Source organism: Lithobates pipiens, unplaced genomic scaffold, assembly GCF_037356315.1.
Source record: "Lithobates pipiens isolate NorthernLeopardFrog02 unplaced genomic scaffold, aLitPip1_a1.2 Scaffold_8, whole genome shotgun sequence".
NCBI classification, from domain to species: domain Eukaryota; kingdom Metazoa; phylum Chordata; class Amphibia; order Anura; family Ranidae; genus Lithobates; species Lithobates pipiens.
Genome location: NW_027507903.1, coordinates 148,638,904 through 148,665,344, shown reverse-complemented (window position 1 = coordinate 148,665,344; position 26,441 = coordinate 148,638,904). Strand labels below are relative to the sequence as shown.

Genomic DNA, 26,441 nt, shown 5'->3' with positions numbered 1-26,441 from the left:
GAGCCAAATTATTCTGAAAGCCTCATGTCACAAAGTCAATGCCAACATTTTTGGCCAATGCAGTGTCTCTATTTCAAGGCAACAATAACCAAATCAAAGCACACATGCAGGTTTTCATTCTACTTACCAAACTATCTATATCTGATACCACAGTTGCGTTGTTGGAATTCTGAGCTCCTGTGTTGGTAACATCTCTTTATCCTTGATGTCCCCACAAGGCCCTTGACACATGGGTTTATGGATTGAGGGAAATGGATGGAATGAAGGGTTATCACCAAAATCTTAAAACTAAGGGTTTGGGATGTGCAGATCATGTGGACTGTAAAGGGTCCCTTGATCCTGCGGAAGCTTTTAATTATAAATTTAACACTGAAATAACACTATGGGATGGATTTACTGAAGGAAAATAGTCTGTTCACTATGCACACACAGTTGCATTCTGCAAGGAAATTATCCCTAAAGCTTATTGAATGAAGTGAAACTCTGCTGACTTCCATCATCCAATCATGTGCATGTATAAATGCTATTTATTATTTTCCTTGCACGTGATTGGGTGTGCTTTGCAAAGCGAAGCTTCACCACATTCACTAAGCTCTGGGGAAAATTCCCTTGCAGACTGCAACTTCACTTGCAAAGTCAACAGTGTATTTGCATTTAGTAAACCCTATGTTTGTGACAATCATGAAAGATTTTTCTTGTTTATGAAGATAATTTGAATTTGTGGAATTTATATTTTTATGAAGGATCATGCTGACCTACGGAGCCATTCCTTTACTACTGGGATGAAAGTAGAGGCAGTGGACCCAACTGAGCCTTGTCATATTCGTCCTGCAACTGTGACCAAGGTAAGTGTGACTGACAACAGTGTATATAAATGGCACGCTCTTCATTGAAGCTGCTTATTTTGAAATTCACAAAAGAACCATCTGATTTACATTTATGTTTAAAATAAAAAGTAAAAGGCATCCATTTTACCACTTTGTGTGAGGTGTTCATGTAAAAAAGGTCTTGAATCTCAAAGCCATTCAGATTTTTTGAAAACACCCCATGGAGGAGGAGTAGAAAGCAATAGGCCAGGCACTGATATTTGCCAAACAATATGGTATTTGCATATTATTGCTCCCGGCATTTTTAGGGGTCCTGTGAGCTTGTAAAAGTTGAAAGTTGTTTCATAAATGCAAAAATATATATGATGGGACTTTAAATACCCCTCCAATGGACAAATAAAAACTCCAAAATATATAAAAAAAATATACAAATCTTTATTTCATCCAATTAAAATCTAGATAAAAGCATACATCATTTGTACATGGACACCAATATTACCACTTGACTTCCACTAATGAAAGTGAAGGATGTATGGCATGGCAGTCCTCACAGATTATATTATGTGGCTTGTATGTGACATATGTATTCTAATCTCTAGAGTTATTCCAGTATCCAGTTGTACTTATACACAAGATTTGAGGTCCTGAGGAAGCAGATTTTTCAGCAAAATGTGTCAACCTACATAATATGATCCATGTCTTTATGGACCTTGCTTTGTGCAGTGGTGAACAGTCATGTTTTAACAGGAAGGGGCCATCTCCAAACTGTTCCCACAAAGTTGGGAGCATGAAATTGTCAAAAATGTCTTGGTATGCTGACACCTTAAGAATTCCCTTCACTGGAATTAAGGGTCCAAACTCTAAAAAACAACCCCACACCATAATGCCCCCTCTCCACCAAATTATTTTGGCCAGTGCACTAAGCAAGGTCCATAGCAAGGCCATAAAGACATGGAATAGTTAGTTTGGGGTGGAGGAACTTGACCAGAACACCTTTGGGATGAATTAGTGCCTGACCTCAAAAATACGCTTCTGGAAGAATGATCAAATATTCCCATAGACACACTCCTAAACCTTGTGGAAAGCCTTCCCAGAAGAGTTGAAGCTGTTAGAGCTGCAAATCAATATTGAACCCTACAGAGTGCGTGTAAAGGCAGGTGTCCCAATACTTTTGACAATATAGTGTATTTTTGCATTTAAGTTTCAGTTCAGGGATGAGACCCTCCAATGGTATTTTTATTGATACAGCACCATTCCCACACACATAAATATCTAATAAAAGTTGTGCCAGCACTTAATTTAGAATGTTATTTCATCAATCATTTGACATGAAGTAGTTACTTTAAGGAGTTCAACTATAATGGCAAAGTGCAAATGTAATCTAATTTCTGTTCTCTTTAGGTTGCACTGTGCTTATAGAATTTTAGCAAATTATTTTTACAAAGGAACATGTCAGTGTTTTAGCATTGAGAATCTTTAGTGCCCTGTGTCTTCACTGTATTTTTAAGCAACAGTGTATTGTGTGTTGCATGGCGATCTTTCAGAATAACTTTACTACTGAAGTACTGTGTCTAGAAGATAAGCTCACTGGACACCAGAGAAAGCTGAAATGTTTGTATGTATTTCAGCCCATTTCTTTTTCTACTGCAGAACAGTGCAGATTATGGCTGACAATGGAAAAGGAGATGGCCTGAAAGATATACAGGCATACCCCACTTTTAAGTACACAATGGGGTTTATTTACTAAAGTTGGAAAGTGCAAAATCAGGCTCACTTCTGCATAGAAACCAATGAGCTTTTAACCTCAGCTTGTTCAATTAAGCTTTGGTAATAAAACCTGGAAGCTCATTGGTTTCTATGCAGAAGGAAGCCTGATTTTGCACTTTCCAGCTTTAGTAAATAAACTCCATTGTGTACTTAAAAGTGGGGTATGCCTGTACAACCACTCCAGCTTTCTCTGATGGTGTAAAGTGAGTGGTTGTAGCTAAAATAGGACATTAGGTAGTGCAAATTATAGTCTTTTATTTTGGCATATTTCGGAATTACTACAAAATTAAGAGCTACCCTATTCGCTGCTCACAACTGCATGTAGTCATCAGACAGATGATCAATAGAGAGATAATGTTGATTTACTAAATGCAAATAGACTGTGTAGTTTGGAAGTGCAGTTGCACTCATTTCCCCAGTGACTGCAGTGAAGCTTCACTTTGTGAAGAATACCCAATCAGATGCAAGGAGATAAAAAAAAAAACATTTTTACTTGCACATGATTGGATGATGGAAATTAGGAGAGCTTCACCACTTTCACTAAGCTGTGGGTAAAATGAGTGCAACTGCATTTCCAAAGTGCACAGTCTATTTTCCTTTAATAAATCAACCCCATAGTATCACAAGTGAAAATGTGATCTCTCCAACCTTCCACGCAACTGCCAAAAAGCACCAAGAGCCAGACAATGCACGGGGCATCCAGGCAGAGATCATATGTGCTACTTGGAACGTCATCTGTATCTCCCTTAGCTTCTTTAGGAATGATACAGACCCAAAATGTTTTCACTGTACTGAGAAACACCGGTGGATTTTTGCATGTTTATTGCTTAAAATATCTGCAGGGTGTTGCACTTCCCATAGAATAAACTCATATTTAAAACAATGTTGCACGTTGTAGGACATTTTGTGATGTTTTATAAACATGTCTGTTTTAAGTGTAAGTACCTTGCGTCTGCTCGGTATTACTGCTGATGTATAGAATATTCACTAATTGGCTGTACAATCTGAATTTTAGGTTTTTAACAACCTTTATTTCCAAGTGACTATTGATGATTTGAGACCAGAAGCAAAAAACGTGTCAATGCTTTGCCATGCTGATTCATTGGGACTTTTGCCTGTACAATGGTGCCTTATAAATGGAGTAAATCTCACACCTCCTAAAGGTATGTAGTGCCATTCTGTTCTATTAGTCTGGACTCCACACATTGTCATAAGTGCTTTACTTTGAGCAATAACATATAGAAATATATTTATAAGTGTCATTTGATTAAATTTATGCCTGAATATTATGGAAATTCAATAATGACTAATCATCTTTAATTATATTTATAACAGTTATTTGTATGGTCACATATAACATTAATTAAATGATATACAGTATTTTCCACATATAGTAATCAGTAGTGCAGACTTTTTGGACCTGAAAAACAGAAACCAAAATCAGTTTTTGAGGTTAAAAATGATTTGTTGATCTCTCAAACCCACTGATGCCACAACCTTTTCAGTATCACAAAATGATGTAAGCACAAGTTCAGAGAAATGGAATCCCACTCAAGAAACCGAAGAGATAAATGGAAGTGACAAATTTAGAGCAGCTACCTTAACTTTGATTAATTATATACTTTGGATTGGAAAAGCTCTCAAGAGCACTCACAATGATTCGTAGTCTCAAGATGTGATTGCATATACTGTGCTGCCATGGATTCCTAACTAGCTCAGCATAATTGTGAACATTTCATGAAAATTATTATTGCATTAACAGAAAAAATTATGGAAAAACTACAGTTGGGGCTCCACAAATAAAGGAGGATTAGCATCTGTGTACATCACTTTCTTTTAATTTTAAAATTACAAAAGTAAATAAAGATTTGTGAATATCCTAAAGCTAATGTTACAACCAAAAAACAGGTTCCACTTTTTTAAATGTGCGCCCCCCACCTAACAGATTTGATATCTGTGATTAATAGTTGGTGCTGCAGTGGAAATCTCTTGGCTCTGCGAGCTACATGCAAACGAATATGAACCCAATGCAGACTGCCTTGTGATTTGTTAATATGACTACTTGCAGGAGTAGGTATGAGTTTATCCTGTATACATAAGCAATTACTTGCTCCCAGAAAGCAGAGACTGAGGGATTTGACCAAAAATGATGAAAACGTGATGGCTGGTTAGCGTTGAGCATAGGGCAGATGACGGCCTGCTGATTTTTTTTGTCAACAGGAAAGGGAAGAAGGCTCTATGGATTAGCTTGAATTATAACTCCCTCCAGGATATACAGACCACTAGTCTTTGGATTTTATTATACCCCTACAAGACATTGTCCCCTAGATCGTCTGCAGGGAGCTGTTTACTTCAAAATTGTACAGATGCGCTTGCCTAAAAGTGTATTTTTCAAACAAAATTGGTATTTATTGGAGGAGGGAATTACATAAGCAGGAAGACTAAACTGATAAAAATTTAAATAATAGAAGGTGGGTGGCAGAAGCACATCAAAGTATTCCAACCGCTAAAGAGGGGTTATAGTAATTTCAAAACATTGAAGGTATACAAGTATATACACAAAGCAAACCCAAAAGTCAGTACATGCTCAGACACAACAACTTAGCACACAAAACACATTAAATGTTTTGTCTGTGGCATGCCATTTTTTATATTATTATATCTTATTTATTTAAAGAAGAGTCTGCAGGAGAGAAGGACCTTGGGAAATTAACATATAATAGTTTAGGGCAATTCGGGATTGCTTGACAGTGCATGTTCAGCCTAGTGAAAAGAAAATATAGTTTTTTTCTTATATGTTTGCTGCATTGTTTTATTGAAATCAATAGAATGAAACACTTCAAAAATGTACAAAAGTGCAAAAAGAGGTAATGTTAGGGCACAGTGGTTATTGTATTAGTGACGTTTTTCATTTCAGATATGTGAACAGACCCTTTAATCTTTTCTGTTTGTAGGGTATCCAGAGCAGGATTTTGACTGGGCAGATTACCAGAAGCAGTGTGGAGCAGAGGCAGCACCTAACACATCTTTCAGAAATGTAAGCTACCAACTATTTGGTCTAACCGTTTAACTTCTGTCATATACAGGCCCATTCAGAACAACATATGAAGAGAGAGATTATTTTCAAGGGTCACTGCACTTAACATTCATGGTCTTATTTAGAAAACCTATGCGGGTTTCGTGCCTATGACAAACAAGTTGGATATTGCCATTTTCACATCCTCAACATATGACACCACTAGGATATTTAAATATTGCATTCACGATTAGAATTGAGTTCATTCGGATAAGGAAGGAGGAAAATTTTGAGAATTCAAAATTTGCATCCCATCTTTAGTCTCTCATGGATGTTGCTGCCACACTCATCCACTTTACCAACAGCTCAATATCAACTACCCCTCTCTGCCAAGCATTCCAATGGCTTCTACTCATTCAACAAATAAAATTCAAATTACTAGTAACAATATGCATAGCTATCCACAACAATGCCCAAGCTACTTCACCAAACTCATCTCAAAATATTGCCTAAAACATGTTCTTTGCTACCTCCAAGACTTCCTGCTCTCTAGCTCTCCCATCCCAGCAAAACACTCCTAACTCCTTTTGCCTTTGGTTGTGTACTTTTTTGTAATGTGTTGTGCAAACTGTTGGAGCTATATAGATCTTTTATAATAACAATAATAATAATTATCATATTTGGTATTCATCATTGCGGTTTGAAAATTTGCACATTTTGAATTTGGTAAAGGGATTTTTGCTTGTTTGGAATATGTTACTGCAATCTGCACCTTGTTCTGTTTATTGAAAATGCCCAGATTGGTCAATGTTCTTTAAGGAAACCTGTAATGAAAGAAAAAAATCTACCATTGGTGAAATCTCATACCAAGTTGCTTGACTGTTATGCTGACCTTTTGTTTCAGTAATTTGAGCCATTGACAACAAACAAGTATGGTGATAATGTCTCCACACTCTTTCTGTGTATATTGATGTACATATATGTTTCAGGTCAATGCCAATGGAAAGTCAGGCAACTAGCATTTTTTAGACAGAGGTCAGCACTAGCAGCACCCTCATTCGTTCCATTGCATTTTTATTTTAAACACAGGTGAAACTAATCCCTTTAGGACTTCAGAAGGGTGTATCCCCTCTTGGATATCTCCTAAGGCTGGCCATACACAGTTGGAATATCAGCCGCTTCAGCAGGAACTGTCCGAGATTCAAACAGCTAATGGGCAGGCTGAATGTACCAAGTTGATTGATCGATAAACTTGGGTACAACCAGCCTGCCGGATTCTCTTGCAGTTATCGCTAGCAGCTGCTATAGCTATTTGAGATAATCACTCTCTTCTCCTGTTGGGGATGTCTTCCCCTGCCTGCCCCCACTGGGAGCAGACAATAGCTCTGTAGGAGGGATTCCACTGTCAGCACTGTCTGTGCTGATGGGGGAATCATGTGAACTTCTTTCCTGCAACCCATTGTTGAAGGAAATAATTTGCACCATGTATGGCCTGTCTAACTCTCTTGCAAGTACAATTTTATTTTCAGCAGCCTGTTGGCTAAAAGAAATATTTTTTTTTGTATGGTATAGGTTACAAAATGTCATGAATGATATTCTAATAAGCTTGTTTTTGCATGAACCTTACATTTTTTTTCTTTTTAATACAAACAAATGAAATGTCTTTAGTCTGTGTGTAATAGTAAATAATTTTAATTAATTCTGAAACATAATCTTGTTAAAATACATGAAAGAGCAATGATTTGATATCCACCCTTTTAAAAGGCAATTGTTATATGATTTATTCTCTGTAATTACATGGGTGTTGTTTTGGATTATATGTGTAATGCCATTCTAAAGAATGACGTAATTGCTAACATCTAAAACAAAATCGTTCCAAATTTAAAGTAAAGTTCTGTAGGCTTTATTTTACAGAGCGTCTCTTACATGATCCTCGCCAGCAACAGGATTGCTAACAGACCACCTACATTTTCAGGGAGTCACCCTTCCTAGCTTGACCAGTGAGATGTCACTCCTTTCCTTCTTCGCTAGCAAGTGAGGGGTAGTCATGAGAGAAATAGGCTAGAACAGCATATATGAAAGCTAGGCATTGTGTGTGTGTGTGTGTGACATCATTTCCTGAATGCGGATGTACTATACATTTTTATAATTTTTTTCATCTTCAGGCTTTCCTAGTTCATTTACACCAGTGGATGCAAATTATGGTGCAGAGAACACGCACTGGTGTGATGCATTGTGGATCATTTCATGATGCATTCTTACAGCACATTGCATATCTTGCTTATTATTATTTAATTTTTTTAGCTCTTAAACTTTTTGTAACTTTACACTATTTAATTCTTTGCACAACAGGATGTTGCAATGCAGTATATCATGGTAAAACAGGCTTTGCAAGAAAAAAAAAAAACATTTTTCTTTTGCTGTGCAACATAACACATAAGGTAAATTGGTCTGTTTATACTTTTTGGCAAAGCTACCCAGCTGGGTCTTGTTGTTACATTTTGCCTCCTTTGGAGTTTTAACCAGTTTTAGTGTTGCGTATGATTGGCTGCAATGGTTAAACAATCAGAGCATGAGCACTTGCATGTGGGAATCCCATAGAGTCCCACACTTCAGATTGTATAATAAATACATTTCATATTCATTCATTCTAGAGCTGAAAGCCTCAAAATATAGATGGCTTATGGCTAGTGCTGAAATTTGAGTCTCATTAGGGGACATTTGCTAAAACTGATGCACCACAGAATCTGGTGCAGCTGTGCATAGTAACCAAACAGCTTCCAGGTTTTATTGTCAAAACTTAAGAGCTGGTTCACACAGGGGTGACCTGGCATCCGACTTCAAGTCGCCCCAAGTCACCCCAAGTCGCACGGTTGAGAAAAACAATGGAAGTGAATGGAGCCGTCTTAATTTACACTACTGAAGTTGCTCCGACTTCAGAAAAGGTTCCTGTAAGACTTCAATCTGACTTCTAGGCGACTTGTACCCACTGATTTCAATGGAAGTTGCCTCCATGTCGGATCCCCTGTCTTAACTGAAGCAACTTTCCAGGAAGTAAAAATAGTTTTCTAGGCAAACCCCTCCATCTCACAGAGCTAATTATTATGTGATTGGCCACTGCCAAAGTCTTCTGTCCTGGAGGCAACTTCAAGTTGCCTTGTAAGTTGCCTCAAGTCGTGCTGTGATTCATACTCATGTCATGTCCAAGTTGCCTCCCGAAGTCGCGCTGGAAGTCGTGTTGCCCCTGTGTGAACCGGCTCTAACTGAAAAGCTGAAGTTAGAAGCTGATTGGTTACTATGCACAGCTGCATCAGATTCTGTGTGCACCAGTTTTAGTAAATCCCACCCCACACTGTGTTCTGATTTGTAATTTGGTGGATTTATTTTGCTTTAACGCTGATCCTGATATGCTATAGCAGCATTTTTTAACCTGGGTGCCTTGGCAAAATACCTAAAAATTGATCAAAAATTGTATACAAGCCAGCAGGTGGATCAAGCCTGCCTTTTAGTTACACAAAGCCACAGGTTTTCATTATGCACCATTACAATTTTTTAGACACTGACATCCAAACAACCAATGATGTCATCAGTTAATAAGGAGGATGTCTGTCGCCTCCACGGCATCCTTGTTTGACCCTCCTCTGCCTCTCTCCATCATCACTGTTGTTACATTAGCAGACTGATGGAGAGAAATTGAGTGAGAAGAGAAACATTGGAATAATAGTCAGTACCAGTGAACAAAAGTGTATTTGCTTGGGAAGAATAAATCACCTCTAATGTTGGGTGGTCTACATGTGCATGTTGCTGCATTATGTAAAATTATTAGAATAGTTTTTTACATTTTAGAATGGGGTGTCTCGAGACTGTCCATAATTTTAAAGGGTGCCTTGACTGAAAAAAGTTGAGAAACACTGCGTTATATATTCAGATGCAAAGCCACATTTAATAATTTGATCATCGTTTGAGTCCAGTTGTCTGTAATTAGAATGTACAACATAGTCCTATGAAAATAGGTTGGTTTGATAAGAAAAACTTGTTGATTTACTAAACTGTGCTCAAGGAAGCATAATTTTATGTTTACATTCTGTTTGATCCCATTTTTGTTTGCTCTACGTGATTTGTCTTAGTAATGCTAAGCTTTGCATAACACCCATAGCATTTTCAAATAGGAATTTCCCCTTGTTTTGCTTCCTCATGCCTTAGTAAAGAATCTGCATTCAAAGCTCAGTACTTATATTGTAAATCTGTTTTCTGCTAGAAGTTATCAGTGCAGTAAATTCCACAGTAATACAGGTACAGGAATTTCAGGTACCTGTAAAATAAAGAGGCCACCTTTCTTATTATAATAAACCGAGTTTCCAGTGTAGCTTATATGCTATGATTCTGTCAGATAGAACAAATCAGTTTATCTTGTAAAATTATATTGAAGTAGCAGGGAGTATATAGCAACCTTGACAAAAGCAGATTTTTTTTAACTGTATTTGTACATAACATTGTATTGCTTCTTTGCATAAAATATACTGTAGGTCTAGCCTAGACATGTGCAATTGAAATTTGGCCGAATTTTGCATCTTTGTCTCCAAATATGCCAAGAAAAAAAAAATTCAACTAAAAGGAAAGGAATTATAGTGAAAATAATGAATGAATTTGACATGATACGTTAAAGGTCTAATGAAACAATAGGTGAACTCAGAGTAAATCTTAGTGCCGGTTCACACAGAGGTGACCTGTCAGGTGACTTAGCCGCCAGACAAGTCACGCTCCATCCATTGCAATGAAACCGTTCTAATAGGAGTGACTCAAGTTGCTCTGACTTAGAAAAAGGTTCCTGTACTACTTTGGGGCAACTTTAAAGCTGCTTGCATTGACTTTTATACAGAAGTCGTTTTGCAGGCCGTGCTGAAGTCTTCAGAGTCGGGCGACTTTGAACCCGCCCCTGCGTGAACCAGAACTTACAGTCAGCTGGTTAATTTTGTGCTGAAGGTTGGATTACTGGCAAAGTGCATCCCTGAGAACTGAGTGAGAAGGGTGTTGTATTGTATTTGAGCATAGGAGAAGAGATATTGTCATTGTGTGTGTTAATGGATTCAAGAAACAAAACCACTTTCCAAACTATGAATTATTATCACGAATATATATACATACATAAATATTGAAACTAATCGATATACATACAAATTGAATCGATTCGGTATAACGAATACCGACACCCTAGAGAAACAATGAATTATCCAAAAACGAATTAACGTAACATAACGAATATAAGAGAACAAAATTATGTATTTCATCAATTAAAACGAAACAAAACTAAATTAAATTTTCCGTTGTGCACAAGTCTAGTCTAGCTCAAACATTTTTTTTTTTAGTTTTGGATAGAATGGGACAGTGGTCCTAGCGACCATTTTCATTGAAAGTGAATTCTCCTCATTTGCTGTTGTGTCACTTGGACAAGAAGTTACAAAAAAGACAGCAAAACAAAAACCTGACAGGTGCTCTATCCACTTCCTACGTTTTTCTCCCCATAAAATTGATTAAGGATAAGTACATTAAATTAATAAGTCAGCATACAATAGGATCTTACAGTAGCTTGCAGTCTATAGGCTGACCTCTGTGTAATTGAAAGGCAAGCCTGTAAAATATGCAATGGCTGTAAAAGAAGGACATCTATCAGCTCTCCTGCAGCATACTATATGTCTTCAAACTCTGGCCTTTTCTGCCTCTCAACCACTGCAGCTTGTATTTCACTACAGGATGTACTAGCTTGTGGGAGGAACCACACCTTGTGGTGGAGGAAACAGGTGTTCAACCCATCCAAAAGTGTAAAAATACCTGCAGGGACCGGGGAGCAGCAAATTGCAGGCATTTGAAAACACTAACTATAGATGCTCTTCTTTTACAGGCTGTGTTTAGTTTGCAAGTCCTGTGGCAACAGGGCCACTTTGAGCAGTGGGAATAGTTGTAAAGAAGTAATATATCAAAAACAAGTGTGAAACACTTTTGACCACAATATTAACCCTTAGCAATTTACTGAAAGTGTTTGTATGATTTACTCAGAAAACCTCTACAACTTGCACTCAGGTTTTGAATTTTGCAAGTCATGATATCACATACTGTATTTCTGATTGTCTATACTGTATATGTTACATAGGTTTGCGCAGCCTATTGCATTAGGGTGTGCACGCCAAAACTCATGTGTATGTATGTGCACTGACGGTGTCAGCAGAGCAATGAACGGTGTCAGTAGGGAAGAGATTTCTTGCAGTAGTTTTTATTTTTTACAATTTTTTGCTTTATCTTTTAATCTTTTTAGGAGCCTTTAGGGGTCTATGTTGAAATATTAGAGGTCTAAAGGTAATCTGCACCACATGGGGTGATTAGGGTGGGCCCAGGCACACCCTGTGCGCACGCCTATGATATTTAAAGCATTAAAGTGACACTAAAGCTTAGTTTTAAAGAAGAAAAATAACAAACACTTCATACTTACCTCCACTGTACAGCTTGTTTTGTGCAGAGTGGCCCCGAACATCCTCTTCTGGGCTCCTCCGGCGGCTCTCACAGCTCCTCCCCACATTAGATAACCCTCTGGGAGAAGCGCTCTCCTGGGAGGTTACTTCGCGGGTACGCTCCCGAGTTTTTCATTTGGTGTCCATAGAAACCGAATGTATGACAGATTTGATTGACAGCAGCGGGAGCCAATGGCTGTGCTGCTATCAATCCATCCAATCAGGAACCGAGACACCGGCTTTTTCTGGGGTGCTCATCCTCGGGACAAGATAGAGGGGGTACAGGTAAGTAAAACAGGGGCTTGGGGGTGCTTCAGCATTACAGGAGGTTTTTCACCTCAGTGCATATGCATTGAGGTGAAAAACCTCCAAGGTTTAAAACCCCTTTAAAGACTTCCTGACAACAGCTCACGTATTCTCATCGTATTTTTTTCAGACTCTCCTAAAGTAGGAAAGATTAGACATACAGGCCTGGACATCCTGATATTTAAACATATAAATCGAACAAACTTGTAATATGCTGCAGCTTATCGGTCCTTGCATGAGGTGGCAAATTTTTTTGTTTTTTGTTTCTTTTCCTGGTATCCATGTGAACAACACATATACTATCTATATGTTTGGCTATGCTTATTCCTTCACTTTATCATATGTAGGTGGTTGCCTCCCAGGCTGAACTTTGAACATTCCTCTCTTCAACCCCATCACATGGGAAGTGGAAGGATTAGTAGTTTACAGAAGGAAGACAATTGTTTGTGCTTTCAGTGCAGCTCACATAAATTGACAATGGTACTGCATTTCTGGCAAACTCATAAAGTATTTTCTGTACTTGCTGGTAAAAAGAAAACCACAGCAGCCACTAGTTATGAGCCAAAGACCCAGGTTAGGTACATTTGGCAAATCCAAACCCTCTTTAAAAACAATGGCAGCTGAATCTTAAAAATCATTAATACCTATTTTTTAGGCTTGTAGGGATACAGGAATGGTCAAATAACATAAAAAAAAATATTTTAAGCAATATCAATTATAATGCTTAAAGGGCAGCATTAATATATATATATATATATATATATATATATATATATATATATATATATATATATATATATATATATAAACCATGCCTGGGGGATGCCCGAAACCTGCCTGTAAAGTTGCACATTCATAAGATGTATACATCATACAGCAAAACTGAAACTTACAAAAAAAAGTTGTTCAGTTTGCTGGTAAATGTTCCCATCAGAGCATGCAGAGTGGCAGACCAGGAAATGGGGGACGAGCATGCAGAGTGGCAGAGCAGAAAATGGGGGACAAGCATGCAGAGTGGCAGACCAGGAAATAGGGGACAAGCATGCAGAGTGGCAGACCAGGAAATGGGGGACAAGCATGCAGAGTGGCAGACCAGGAAATGGGGGATGAGCATGCAGAGTGGCAGACCAGGAAATGGGGGACGAGCATGCAGAGTGGCAAACCAGGAAATGGGGGACGAGCATGCAGCCCTCTACCTCCTGAACCATACCAGGCCACATATCCTCAACATGTGGAAGGCACCTTGCTAGGCGGCTTCCTCCTCGCTAAGCACTTTGTTTTCACAACCCTTGCCTTGTGGTTGTCAGTGACTGCAGATCAGGGGCTTGACAGCAACTGAAAGTCCCATTTTAAAATAAGTTGACCCCCCAAATATCTGCCCCCTCCTATCCAAATGTCCCCCCACTTTGACGAATCTTTTATTAAAACAAATTCCCAAAAATGTCCTGTGATGTAAATCCATTGTCAATTGCATCATCCAGCAATGTAGATCTACATCAATCAAAATGAATAACACCAACCAACCCACCGAAAAAACACACCGACCCCCAAACTATTAGCCTGTGCAGAAAGCCGCCATATTTAGTATTTGTGGTAAATGGTTCACATCCTGCTGCAGTTGCATGTTTGGCTTGGCCAAACACCCATTTAGTTTGTTCACTGAACTCCAGATATGTAAAATTCACACTGAACATGGGTTTGGTCCCAACCCAACGCTCATCCCTAGCAGCCACCACATCTAAGGACTAGCAAGCTGCAATATAATACATGTTGTTCTTGGGTCAAGATATCCTCTTAAAGAAATAATTAACCCTGATTTTTAAACACATCTCCAAATCTCACAGATCTGGACATTTGGAGCATATAGAGCATGAAAGAGAGACAATAAAAACATTTGTATAATTATTGTATTATTGCTTTCAGAATAGCAGACATTCGTAGAAAAGTACCTCTTGCCACTCCTACAATAAAGCTACATTTTAAGATATGGATATTCCTTTTCATATATATTATACTTTGCATTTGGAATTTACTTTGTCATTGCCTTGGTTTCAGACATCCAACTCTCGTGGTTTCACAAAAAGCATGAAGCTGGAGGCTGTTAACCCAAATAATCCCTCAGAAATCTGTGTTGCATCTGTGACCAAAGTAAAAGGGAGATTACTATGGCTCCATCTTGAAGGTACGAAATGTCAGTTTGTTTGCTGTTTGAATTGTATTTTATAGGCACACACACTTATGTACACAAGAATGCCTTTTGGTATGAAGATCATTTATCCAACAAATTACATCAGAAAAGGAAAAGGAAGTTGTGGCTATTATATTTCACAATTGTTGGTGTATAAAAAAAGAGCTGTATCTGCTGTAATAAAAATCTTCTTTGATCTTAGATTTAAAAATAGGAAACTATTATCAAAAATGGAACTAGTAAATGCATGCACTAAATTTTCATGTAAAAATCTGAATATTTCTGTGCAAATGTTCAGTGTTAAAGCTGAGATCCATACTTATATAAAACGGAATATCAAATTTAGTGATGTATTCTTTAAAAATATAAAATGTAAAGCTATTTTACAAACAGTCTTTGAATCTCTTTTCACATCAGCCTGTTCAGTGTGACCCTTCATTATCACCTTCATTGTCACAAGCCGAGAAAGGGCATCGACCAAGATGTATTGTTTTACTGCAGTAGAAAAAAATCAGCTCACTGCCTGTACTGACTAATGCTGGCCATACACAGTGCAGATTTCTTTCCTGCAACCATGGGTTGCGGGAAAGAAATTTGCAACAGTTCCCCCATCAACACAGACAGTAATTGTCTTCTCCCGGCAGGGGGGAAAAGGCAGGGGACGCTGCTGGGAAAAGGCAGTGATTATTGCTATTGGCTATAGCAACCAATAATGTTAATCGCAAGAGACTCCAGCATACTGGTTGTACCCAAGTTGATTTATCAACTGAGCACATTCAGTTTGCCCATTAACTGTTCGAATCTCGGCTGGTTCCATGTATGGCTGGCCTAAAAAGGCTGTGTAAATCTGAATGGGCAAAAATACAAAGCTATTTGCAGGTAAAATAGCTCTTGTATGTGTATTTGTTTTTGTTTTTTGTTTTTTGCCTGGAATAATGGTATAACCTGGTATTCTTCTTTTGTTTTATTCAAAAGTAAAGCATTACTACCCCATGGCATTACAACCACCCAGACTCCACCCCGATATTCCGATTAGTGCAGAGGATCACCTAAATCTGGTGCTTGCTGAAAATGGGAAGAAGTCTCTAAAATGCACCGGTGGGCACTCACTAGCATTTATTATCACTGCTAAACAAGTATTTTAAAGTAGCAGTTATCTGGAGGTTTCCACATAAGGATACTTTTACCATCAAACCAGTATTAAACAGTTAATATTAATCCCAGGGACAACGAATGGGGGTTGATTTACTAAAATTGAAGGGTGCAGAATCTGGTGCAGCTGTGCATGGTAGCCAATCAGCTTCTTACTTCAGCTTGTGACCCATAACAGAAATGTCAGGTGCTGCTCAAGGCTCCACCAGCTCCTCCAACAAGGACAGAGCTCGTCCCAGCTCCAAACATGTAGAAGGGAAAGGAAGTCCTAAAAGTCGCACAAGTCGTAAAACCCTGTAAGGAAGTGTATGACGGCCTCAGCTCAGGCTGGGGGGCATGGCCAGGTTGGAGCCCTGGCTAAGGCTGTCATACACTTCCTTACAGTGTTTTGCTGAAATGTGCGACTTTTAGGACTTACTTTCTCTAACATAAGCTTATTCAATTAAGCTTTGATGAAAAAAAAAAAAATAGAAGTTGATTTCTATACAGAGCTGCACCATATTTTTTTCTCCAGTTTTAGTAAGGCCAGCCATTCAGAGTGCAAATTTCTTTCCTGCAACCATGGGTTACAGGAAAGAAATTCACACAATTTCCCCATCAACACAGACCGTGTTGACAGGGGAATCAGCAATTGTCTTCAGCTTGCGGGGGCAATCGATTGATGAACTTGGTACATTCAGCCTGCACATTTATGGTTCAAATCTCGGCTGGTTCCTGCTGAACCACCCAAAATTCGAACCATGTATGGCCATCCTAAATCAACCCCATGGTGTTTATCTTCCTCTGTGTAGTCTGGATGTGTTCTTAGAGCCAATAACAATACCTTGAAGTTTGTTTAGTGATATATGCTTTTCTATCCCATGAATATAATGAATAATTGGTGTAATCAACACTGATTACAAGAAATATCTGTCATTAACTGTACACACCCATTTAACATTTATCTCAGGTCTACAACAGCCACCTCAAGAATATATCATTGATGTGGAATCAGTGAATATTTTCCCTGTAGGATGGTGCGAAGCTAATTCCTACCCCCTAAGTACACCACACAGAGCAACTGGTAAGTCTTGTATACTATACCAAAAATAACCAAGATGGTCTTGAATATATGTTTGTCACTGATTCTAGCATATACATTTCAAATATTGCACTGAAATTTAGACATCAAACCAGCTTACATGAAATACATTTTTGACCTAACGTTTATTTTTTTACATATTTGCTGTTCCAGATTTCTTGAAGGTATTTATTGTACAAAGGTTTAAAACATTTTTCTTAGCCATCTTTATGTTAGATTTAACCGATGGGTAAGGATTACTCTGCAGAATTTCCCCAGGGCGGAACAGCAATTGCTTCCAATCGACAGCAGTACTTTGGTACTGCAAATAGAGATTTTCCAACTAATTGAAAGCCCATTGTGCCAGCTGGCACCAATCAACCCCTTTTTATAGAGCCAAGTAAATTAGTATTTCACACAGTACATCATCCTTATGGTACGATAAAAGATCACATCCAGTCCTGTCAATGCGGCAATTTAGGGAAGGTAGCATGTCCAACTGTCAGTTATTCTTGGTGAGGGATCTGCTTCTCTATGGGTAAGTTTACAAGAGGTTTCATTAGCTTTTCTTTTTTTTTTTTTTAAGTAAAATCACTAGCTTTTCTACTGATAGATTTAAAGTGGTTGTAAACCTCAGACATGAAAAATGAGCAAAGCATATCCTTCTATAGTATATACTTCCCTTGATCCAAAGCACCTAGTATGATTTATGTCTGCATGAGTCACTTCTAATAGGTATCTAGGGCAGCCTTTCTCAACCTTTTCAACACAGAGGAACCCTTGAAATAGTTCTCCGGTCTCGGGGAACCCCTGCTAAAAATGAGAAATCTATAACTCATGATACATTAGTGTGATGGTCAGTGGGAAGAATGGTCCTTACACTTGTGGTCATTGGGAAGAATTACCTCCTTACAGATAGCTAAAAAGATCAATGGTGTGAGTGGGAACTTATCTGAGAGGCAGAAATTGCCCATTGCTGAAGGAACCCCTAGCAACCTCTGAAAGGAACCCTAGTTGAGAATCACTGATCTAGGGGGACGAGGGGGATGGGAAGGGAGGAGGATTGGAAGCCCCAAAACACAGCCTGGGATTGACATACACAGCTATGCATGTTTCCCTATGAGATTGTGTAGAGCGGTGTCCATTTCCTCCACTCAGGTCTCAGCTTCTATAGCTGCTAACAATAATCACTGACTTTTCCCAGCAGGGAGGCAGAGGCATGATGAGACTTGTAGTTCTGCAACAGCTGGAGGGCCACAGGTTGAGTACTCATATTTTAGGGGTTACTCTGGGGTAAAAAGGTTGAGAAAAGCTGTTTTAGATGAACGTATTACTATGAGAGCAGATGGCAGTGCCTCTTGATACCACATGATGTAATGTTAGTCAGTTGCTTAGTTGCCACATGCATTGTAAACTTTTGTAAAGTATCACCAGGGCGTAAAAAATAATAATTACATTATAAAAGGTACAGATTAATTCCTGATTGAAACTAATTGCTCTAGTGAGTTGTAGAATGGTCTTGCTTGTTCCATTTTCTGCACTAATGAACATGTTTCATAGTATAGTATAAGGAGCAGCAGCATGCTGTTTCCCATACAGATATGTCAGGAGAAAAGCTCTAAGCAACCGCAGTAATATAGCCAAAGGTAAACAGACCTTCATCCCAAATTCAATGCAGCAGTGACTCCCACCCCCCGATATTTCATTTCACGCACACACACAAGAACTGTTCCCATGTATCATGAAGGAAAGACTGATGACATGGTTGGTAACTGATGGAATTAGATGCCGAAAAATCTTTGTGACAAGTGTTAAGCTCAGTGTTAATCACTCCCTGCCCCCTTCACTATCCATCCATTGCTCTCAATGTTCAATTCAATTTCAGAGCAAAAAATGCAGGTACAATGTGGCCAGTTTGAAATCCTATCTGCAACGTGTAGTATTTTCCCCAGCAATTCAAATGAATATTTTAGAATTGTTTTATTTAACTATTTGTTTTTTGTCTTTTATCTAATTTTTCCTGTAATTGAAATATTGTGTCTTGGTGTAGCCGGCAGTCTAGTAGGCTGCTTGGACAGACATGCATCTCACACCTGTTCTGTTCATCTTTCATCGTATTTCTCATCTTTAAAACCCGTGCGACTAATTGCTGGCCCCTAAAAGGGAGGAAACACATTGTGTGAGAACTGTAACAAGAGTTCCACATTCCTCACTTGCACCAATAGGGTTTTCTGCTAGACCTTGTAACTGGAACACGCCCGAATATAAGCTAATCCTAGTGTGAGATTCCCAGGCATTAAAACACATTCATGCCTAGCGAAAACGCGCAAGGCTTTACAAACTGTGCATGTTTGAAATATGTCTTTTTCCCTTGCATTTATTACTAAGCCATTAAACATAAGTTAAATGGAGCATTACACAGATCTCACATTTGGATCTCATGCTCGGATATAAATTACATGGCACTGCAGCCAATTAAAGCTTTTCCAGTCACTCCTGTAAGTGGCAGTAAAGCACCCAGATTTTTCACTGTCAACAGAAACAGACTGGCAAGACCATCTGATCTGAGCAAAAGGGACAATTTCATATTGGCAGGAGCTCCTGAAGCTGTTATGTAATCAGATACACTGTTCAGTGTTTTCAGCGAATGATTCATATGGCATAATTAGAGATCGCAAGCTATTCTGCGAGTTTAGGCATTTCATTATGCATGCACTCAAGCATCCCATGACCTCCACACACACAATTAAGGTAATTGTTGACCTATTAAGAGCATACATAACATATGTCCCTCCTTTAGATATGAAATGAATTGCTAATAAGCAACAAGAGAGGCTATTTCATATCCCACCTACCATCAGCAATTAAACCTTACACATTAATTTTATCTATAACTAATGGCTGCTGCAAGTTCCCAAATGTCATACTAAAGAGCTTATTATTGATTAAAACGATGGAAAAACAAATTGCAAGCAGTAATGATATATAATTTATAGCTAGCTGGAAAGCATGCTCAGATCTGAGTTTGAATGCATTTAAAGTTTACATTAGGAATATATAATCCTGCTATATAATATAATATAGGTATTTAGAAATAGGTTTGCTTTGCTCCATAATAGTTTTTTTTTGTTCATGTTGTATTAAAAATATACAGTCTACTAAATTAGGCAATGATAAAAATAATTAAAAAGTAGTTTTTTTTTATACAATTTAAGGACATTTAGTACGACTGATACAGTAATGTGAACAAAAGGCTATTATTAACAGGATCATTTTATGACTATTTTAACTTAAAAATATAGTAATTTTGTATTTATGATATAGAATTTAGTGACAAAGTGCAAGGTGCTCCTATCTGACATATACAACTGTGATAAATGGATGAAAAAAATCTATACTATAAACACTATTAGAATTCGGGTTGTCCTTTAGCACACTGTATAAAAAAGTGCTATACACACAACATGCAAGCCAAAATTTGTATACTTTATGTGATGCCACAATTCTAGTGCTACAAATACAATATATGTACACTGCAAATTGAAATCAACTATATTCTACCAATCACTATGTTGGGCATTGATATTATAACCTCAGTGCTATAAATCTAAAATGTGAATATAAAACACCATACATTCTCTCATACATTCTACTGTGTATAGTAGTGCTGAAAAAGTTCACCCCATTTGTGATTGTGGTTCCAAAGTGCCAAACAGTATCCCAAAGAGAGTATTCAACAGATATTCCACCACTGTGCACCTTATACACTCACTTCAAAGAATGGACCTATATAATATATATCCTGTAGGTCAGATGCTCTTAAAGCGGTGTTCCGCTCCAAAAATTATTTTTAAAGCCAGCAGCTACACATACTACAGTTGCTGGCTTTTAACAATAGGACAATTACCTGTCCTGGAGTTCAGCGATGTCGGCACCACAGCTGATGTTTCCATCAGCTGTCAGGTGCTGCCGTCGCCATTGCGGGTAAGGGTACACAGGGTACGCATGCGCAAGGCCCCGCTCCTCTCTCCTACTGGCCCAGCGACAGGGAGAGGAGGAGGAGGAGGAGGGAGCCCCGCAGTGGAATCGTGGGCCGTGACCCGGACTCCCGGAAGTGGGAACAGGATATCTGTCAAAGTCAGGTATCCTGTCCCCCCCCCCGAAAGGTGGCAATTGGGACATCGGAGGGGGAGAGGAGACAAATGAGCAGAAGTTCCACTTTTGGGTGGAACTCCGCTTTAACTCCTCCAAACCATACCAACTGTCAGGAGTCCGGTTGGAGGCCAAGGTCCTGAGAGGGCTCCCCTTGCAGCTGAGTGCAGTGCAACCCTGAAGGTGAAACAGGGAATGCAGTGCCCAGAGAAGCACGGTTTGCCAGTGGCCATGGTTGAAGGCTTGTTCACTGTGGGGCGACTGGAACAAGCGAGGTGCTCTGTATGGCAGGTGTGCTTGTGGAGAGTCAGCAGTGGCAGGCGGTTGGGTGATCCGGGAGGAGTATCAGAAGCCAGGCTGGGGGTCATACACAGCAAGATAAGTCAATTGCAGGTTAGGGATTCAGGCAGTAATACTGGAACATGCCGGGGTCCGTATTTGGTAAGACAGGCAGAAGCAGAGTCGGTGAGCCAAGCCAGGATCAAGTAGTGGAGCAGGCAGAAGCAGGTCAGGATACAAGCCAGGGGTCAAACCAGGAATACAGGATAAGTGGGTAGTGGAAGCTGGGTCGGTAATGAGGGAGCTGACAATAATCCAGCAACTCAGGGATTAAATGGGCCAGGAAGTAATATCACGCATCTGCATAGTTACATAGTTACATCCAGTTCAACCTTAAAAACAAATAAATAAAATAAAAAATAATCGTACAATCCAAATACCCAATTTTATGCCCACAATTGATCCAGAGGAAGGTGAAAAAAAACCCCAGCAGAGCATGCTCCAATTTGCTACAGCAGGGGAAAAAAATTCCTTCCTGATCCCCCAAGAGGCGATCGGATTTTCCCTGGATCAACTTTACCTATGTTAGTACCCAGTTATATTATGTACATTCAGGAAAGTATCCAGGCCTTTCTTAAAGCAATCTACTGAGCTGGCCAGAACCACCTCTGGCGGGAGTCTATTCCACATTTTCACAGCTCTAACTGTGAAGAAACCTTTCCGTACTTGAAGATGAAATCTCTTTTCCTCTAGACGTAAAGAGCACCCCCTTGTCCTCTGGGTTGACCGTACAGAGAACAACTCAACACCAAGTTCACTATATGGACCCCTAATATATTTGAACATGTTGATCATATCCCCCCCTTATTCTCCTCGTCTCAAGAGTGAATAAATTCAGTTCCTCTAATCTTTCCTCATAGCTGAGTTCCTTCATGCCTCTTATCAGTTTGGTTGCCCTTCTCTGCACTTTCTCCAGTTCCCCGATATCCTTTTTGAGAACTGGTGCCCAAAACTGAACTGCATATTCCAGGTGAGGTCTGCCCCTTAGCGTCATCGCTCATCTACGTACACCCATTTGGGCAGCCGTGCATCTGTTCATGCCAGTACGCATGGGAGCGCGCCTGATGCGGCCATGATGGGTGTTTGGCAAGATTGCCATTAGCCTATTTTTCAGGAACATGGATATGATTTATGGGACCGTTTAAGTGGTCATAACCATCTTTCTATGTATAGGGTGGCACTCCAGATAAAACATAAAGAGATTGCCAATAATGCAATAAGATCTAAATTAAAACCATTCCTGAGGGAGTCACATGACATGACGTGCTGGGTGGAGCCTGGTGATGTCACTTCCAGTGTGGATAAATAGTAGAAATTTGTAAAAAAACAATTACTGTGTGTAGCATTGTTTACAACCCGGAATGCTAGTTCATTTTTGCTTATAAGTGAGCACAATTGCATTGAAAAAAAGTTTTCATTTCGATTTTAGTGCACTATTGGCAATTTTCTTTTTGTTTTGAGTACCACCCTATGCATGAAAAGATGGTTATGACCACTTAAAGGGACACATAAATCATATCCACTTCCTGAGTAATATCCCAAGGGAGACAAGCTCCACTGATGCCCCGGACTGGATAATTGTACCAGCAAGCTCCCCCAGTTGGTCTGGCCTGCGCACGTGACCTATAATGACCTATATGATATATATTATATGGGTCAATTTTTTGAGGTGAGCATATAAGGTGCACAGTGGTGGATTCTGTTGAATACTCCCTCCGGGACACAAATTTTGTATTTACAGCACCGGGTTATGGTATTAATGTCCAACATGGTGATTGGTAGAATTTAATTAATTTCAATTTGCAGTGCGCACATGCTGTATTAGTAGCACTGGGAGTGTGGTATCACATAGAGTATACATATTTTGGATTGCATGTTGTTTGTATAGCATGTGTTTTTACAGTGTTCTGAAGGACAAACAGAATCACACTAATAGTGTTTAAAGTATAGTTTTTCCATCCATTTATCACAGTTGTATATGTCATATAAGAGCAGCACTGCACTTAGTCACTAATTTATATATTTACCAGCGTGGGAACACATTATAAGTGTCAGCAGCAGTTCTAATTTATTTTGATTTATTATTATTTTATTTTCACACGTGTAGGGCATAGGTAATTTCTATCATTTTTCACTTTATTTTTATAATATCTAAAGTTTATAAGATGCCTACTTCCTCCATAGTTAAATGACAGCTACTAATGATCATTGGACCTTGATTGCTCAATAAAGATATTACTCTTCACAAATTCTTAAGCTACATGTTGAAATTGGATTGTTCAACCACAATTTATATTTTTCACCTATATCAAATATCCACTATTTTCATCTATTTCATCTATCCACTATTTTCAATCAACCTCTAGTCAGTTGAGTTGCCAAGCATGACAGATAATCCATTCTCTTTCTATCAGATTGTTTGATGAGGTGTCTGTTTTTGATCAGGTTCTATTTTATCACGATTATTTTTTCATTGTAATAAATCTAGTTCAATCAGTCAAATGTAAGATTAGCAGTCAATCAAATTTGTTAGTGGTAGATTGTATTAGTGAATAAAATCTGGTTGGATGTAATTAAAATAAACTAAATATTGTTATATGTATTGAAGGAGTGTGCTTCATAATTACATGGTTACATAATAGGTGAGGTTGAAAAAAGACACAAGTCCATCAAGTCCAACCTATGTGTGTGATTATATGTCAGTATTACATTGTATATCCCTGTATGTTGTGGTTGCACAGGTGCTTATCTAATAGTCTATTGAGACTATTGATGCTCCTCGCTGAAACCACCGCCTGTGGAAGGGAATTCCACATCCTTGCCACTCTTACAGTAAAGAACCCTCTACGTAGTTTAAGGTTAAATCTAATTTCTTCTCGTTTTAATGAGTGGCCACGTGTCTTATTAAACTCCCACAGAAAAGTTTTATCCCTATTGTGGGGTCACCTGTATGGTATTTGTAAATTGAAATCATATACTCTCAAGCATCTCTTCTCAAGAAATAATAAGTTCAGTGCTCGCAACCTTTCTTCATATCTAATACCCTCCATTCCTTTTATTAGCTTTGTTGTCCTTTCCTGTACTCACTCCATTTCCAGTACATCCTTCTTATGGGTCAAGTAACCAGTAACCAGTAACATTTCTATTAGTCCACAAATTGTAAATTACTCTAAACATATATTTGGATTGTAGTTGCAACATTTTCTCTTGGAGTCCCAGACAATGGGAAAATAAGGGGTTGAAGTTCCTGAGGACACTGTTGACATGATTTTAGAAAATGTTGGAGCATCGGTGCTCTAAGAGTCCATTCACACAGGGGCAACACGACTTGTAGGCGACTTGAGTCAGGCAACTTGGACACGACTTGAGTTAAGATCACAGCGTGACTTGGGACGACTTCAAAACGACTTGTGATGACTTCAAGCGCGACTTGGGACGACTTACAAGTCGCCCCAGGCCAGGCGACTTTTGCCGTGGCCAAGCAGAGAATGAGCTCAAGGGGGAACTCCACGCCAAATTTCTGAAAAAAATTTGGCGTGGGTTCCCCCTCCGAGAGCATACCAGGCCCTTAGGTCTGGTATGGATTCCAAGGGGAACCCCCTACGCCGAAAAAACGGCGTGGGGGTCCCCCCCAGATCCACACCAGACCCTTATCCGAGCACGCTACCCGGCTGGCCAGGAAAGGGGGTGGGGACGAGCGGGCGCCCCCCCCCCTCCTGAGCCGTACCAGGCCGCGTGCCCTCAACATGGGGGGGTGCCTTGGGGGAGGGAGGGCGTGCGGCCCCCCCACCCCAAAGCACCTTGTCCCCATGTCGATGAGGACAAGGGCCTCTTCCCGACAACCCTGGCCGTTGGTTATCGGGGTCTGCGGGCGGGGGGCTTATCGGAATCCGGGAGCCCCCTTTAAGAAGGGGGCCCCCGGATACCGGCCCCCCACCCTATGTGAATGAGTATGGGGTACAATGTACCCCTACCCATTCACCTGTGAAATAAAGTACAAAAAAAAAACACAACACAGGGAAAAAATATTTTATTGCACAGCTCCGGGGGTCTTCCGTCTTCGGGGGTCTTCTCGTCGGACTCCTCCGCTATCTTCTTGTAGCTTTTTTGCTAGCGGAGGAGTCCGGCTTTCTTCCTCGCCGCCAGCCTCTTCTTCCGACTTCGGGGGTCTTGTCCCCCTTTTCGGTTCTTCTGCCGGGCCACCGCGCCTTCTTATAGCTCTTTTAGAGGCGGTGGCCCGGTCTTCTGTCGCCGCCGCCGTCGCCGCCGCCGCCGCCTTCCGTTCTTCTCCTTCTTCTTCTCCTGGAGATGTTGACTCGACGAGCTCTCCGGCCACAATGCCAGGGACGCGCTCCGCTGCCACTTATATAGGGACAATGGGGCGGTGTCACATGGGTTGATGTCACATGGGTTGGTCACATGGGTTGATGTCACATGGTAAGGGGCGGGGTCACCATGTGACATCAACCCATGTGACCAACCCATGTGACATCAACCCATGTGACACCGCCCCATTGTCCCTATATAAGTGGCAGCGGAGCGCGTCCCTGGCATTGTGGCCGGAGAGCTCGTCGAGTCAACATCTCCAGGAGAAGAAGAAGGAGAAGAACGGAAGGCGGCGGCGGTGACAGAAGACCGGGCCACCGCCTCTAAAAGAGCTATAAGAAGGCGCGGTGGCCCGGCAGAAGAACCGAAGAGGGGGACAAGACCCCCGAAGTCGGAAGAAGAGGCCGGCGGCGAGGAAGAAAGCCGGACTCCTCCGCTAGCAAAAGAGCTACAAGAAGATAGCGGAGGAGTCCGACGAGAAGACCCCCGAAGACGGAAGACCCCCGGAGCTGTGCAATAAAATATTTTTTCCCTGTGTTGTGTTTTTTTTTGTACTTTATTTCACAGGTGAATGGGTAGGGGTACATTGTACCCCATACTCATTCACATAGGGTGGGGGGCCGGTATCCGGGGGCCCCCTTATTAAAGGGGGCTCCCGGATTCCGATAAGCCCCCCGCCCGCAGACCCCGACAACCAACGGCCAGGGTTGTCGGGAAGAGGCCCTTGTCCTCATCGACATGGGGACAAGGTGCTTTGGGGTGGGGGGGCGCACGCCCCCCCTCCCCCAAGGCACCCCCCCATGTT

At 40.1% G+C, this 26,441-nt stretch overlaps 1 protein-coding gene across 6 annotated transcripts in view; it reads left to right on the top strand.

The window, feature by feature from the left end:
* Nucleotides 1-26,441, top strand: part of SFMBT2 (Scm like with four mbt domains 2) — a 267,599-nt gene that overhangs the window by 188,618 nt on the left and 52,540 nt on the right. For all 6 annotated transcript variants that reach the window (XM_077469284.1, XM_077469285.1, XM_077469283.1 and 3 more), the window contains 5 exons: nt 744-845; nt 3,610-3,757; nt 5,549-5,631; nt 14,475-14,601; nt 16,709-16,822. In XM_077469284.1, the coding sequence (XP_077325410.1) occupies nt 744-845; nt 3,610-3,757; nt 5,549-5,631; nt 14,475-14,601; nt 16,709-16,822 (574 nt within the window). The remainder of the gene's footprint in view (nt 1-743; nt 846-3,609; nt 3,758-5,548; nt 5,632-14,474; nt 14,602-16,708; nt 16,823-26,441) is intronic.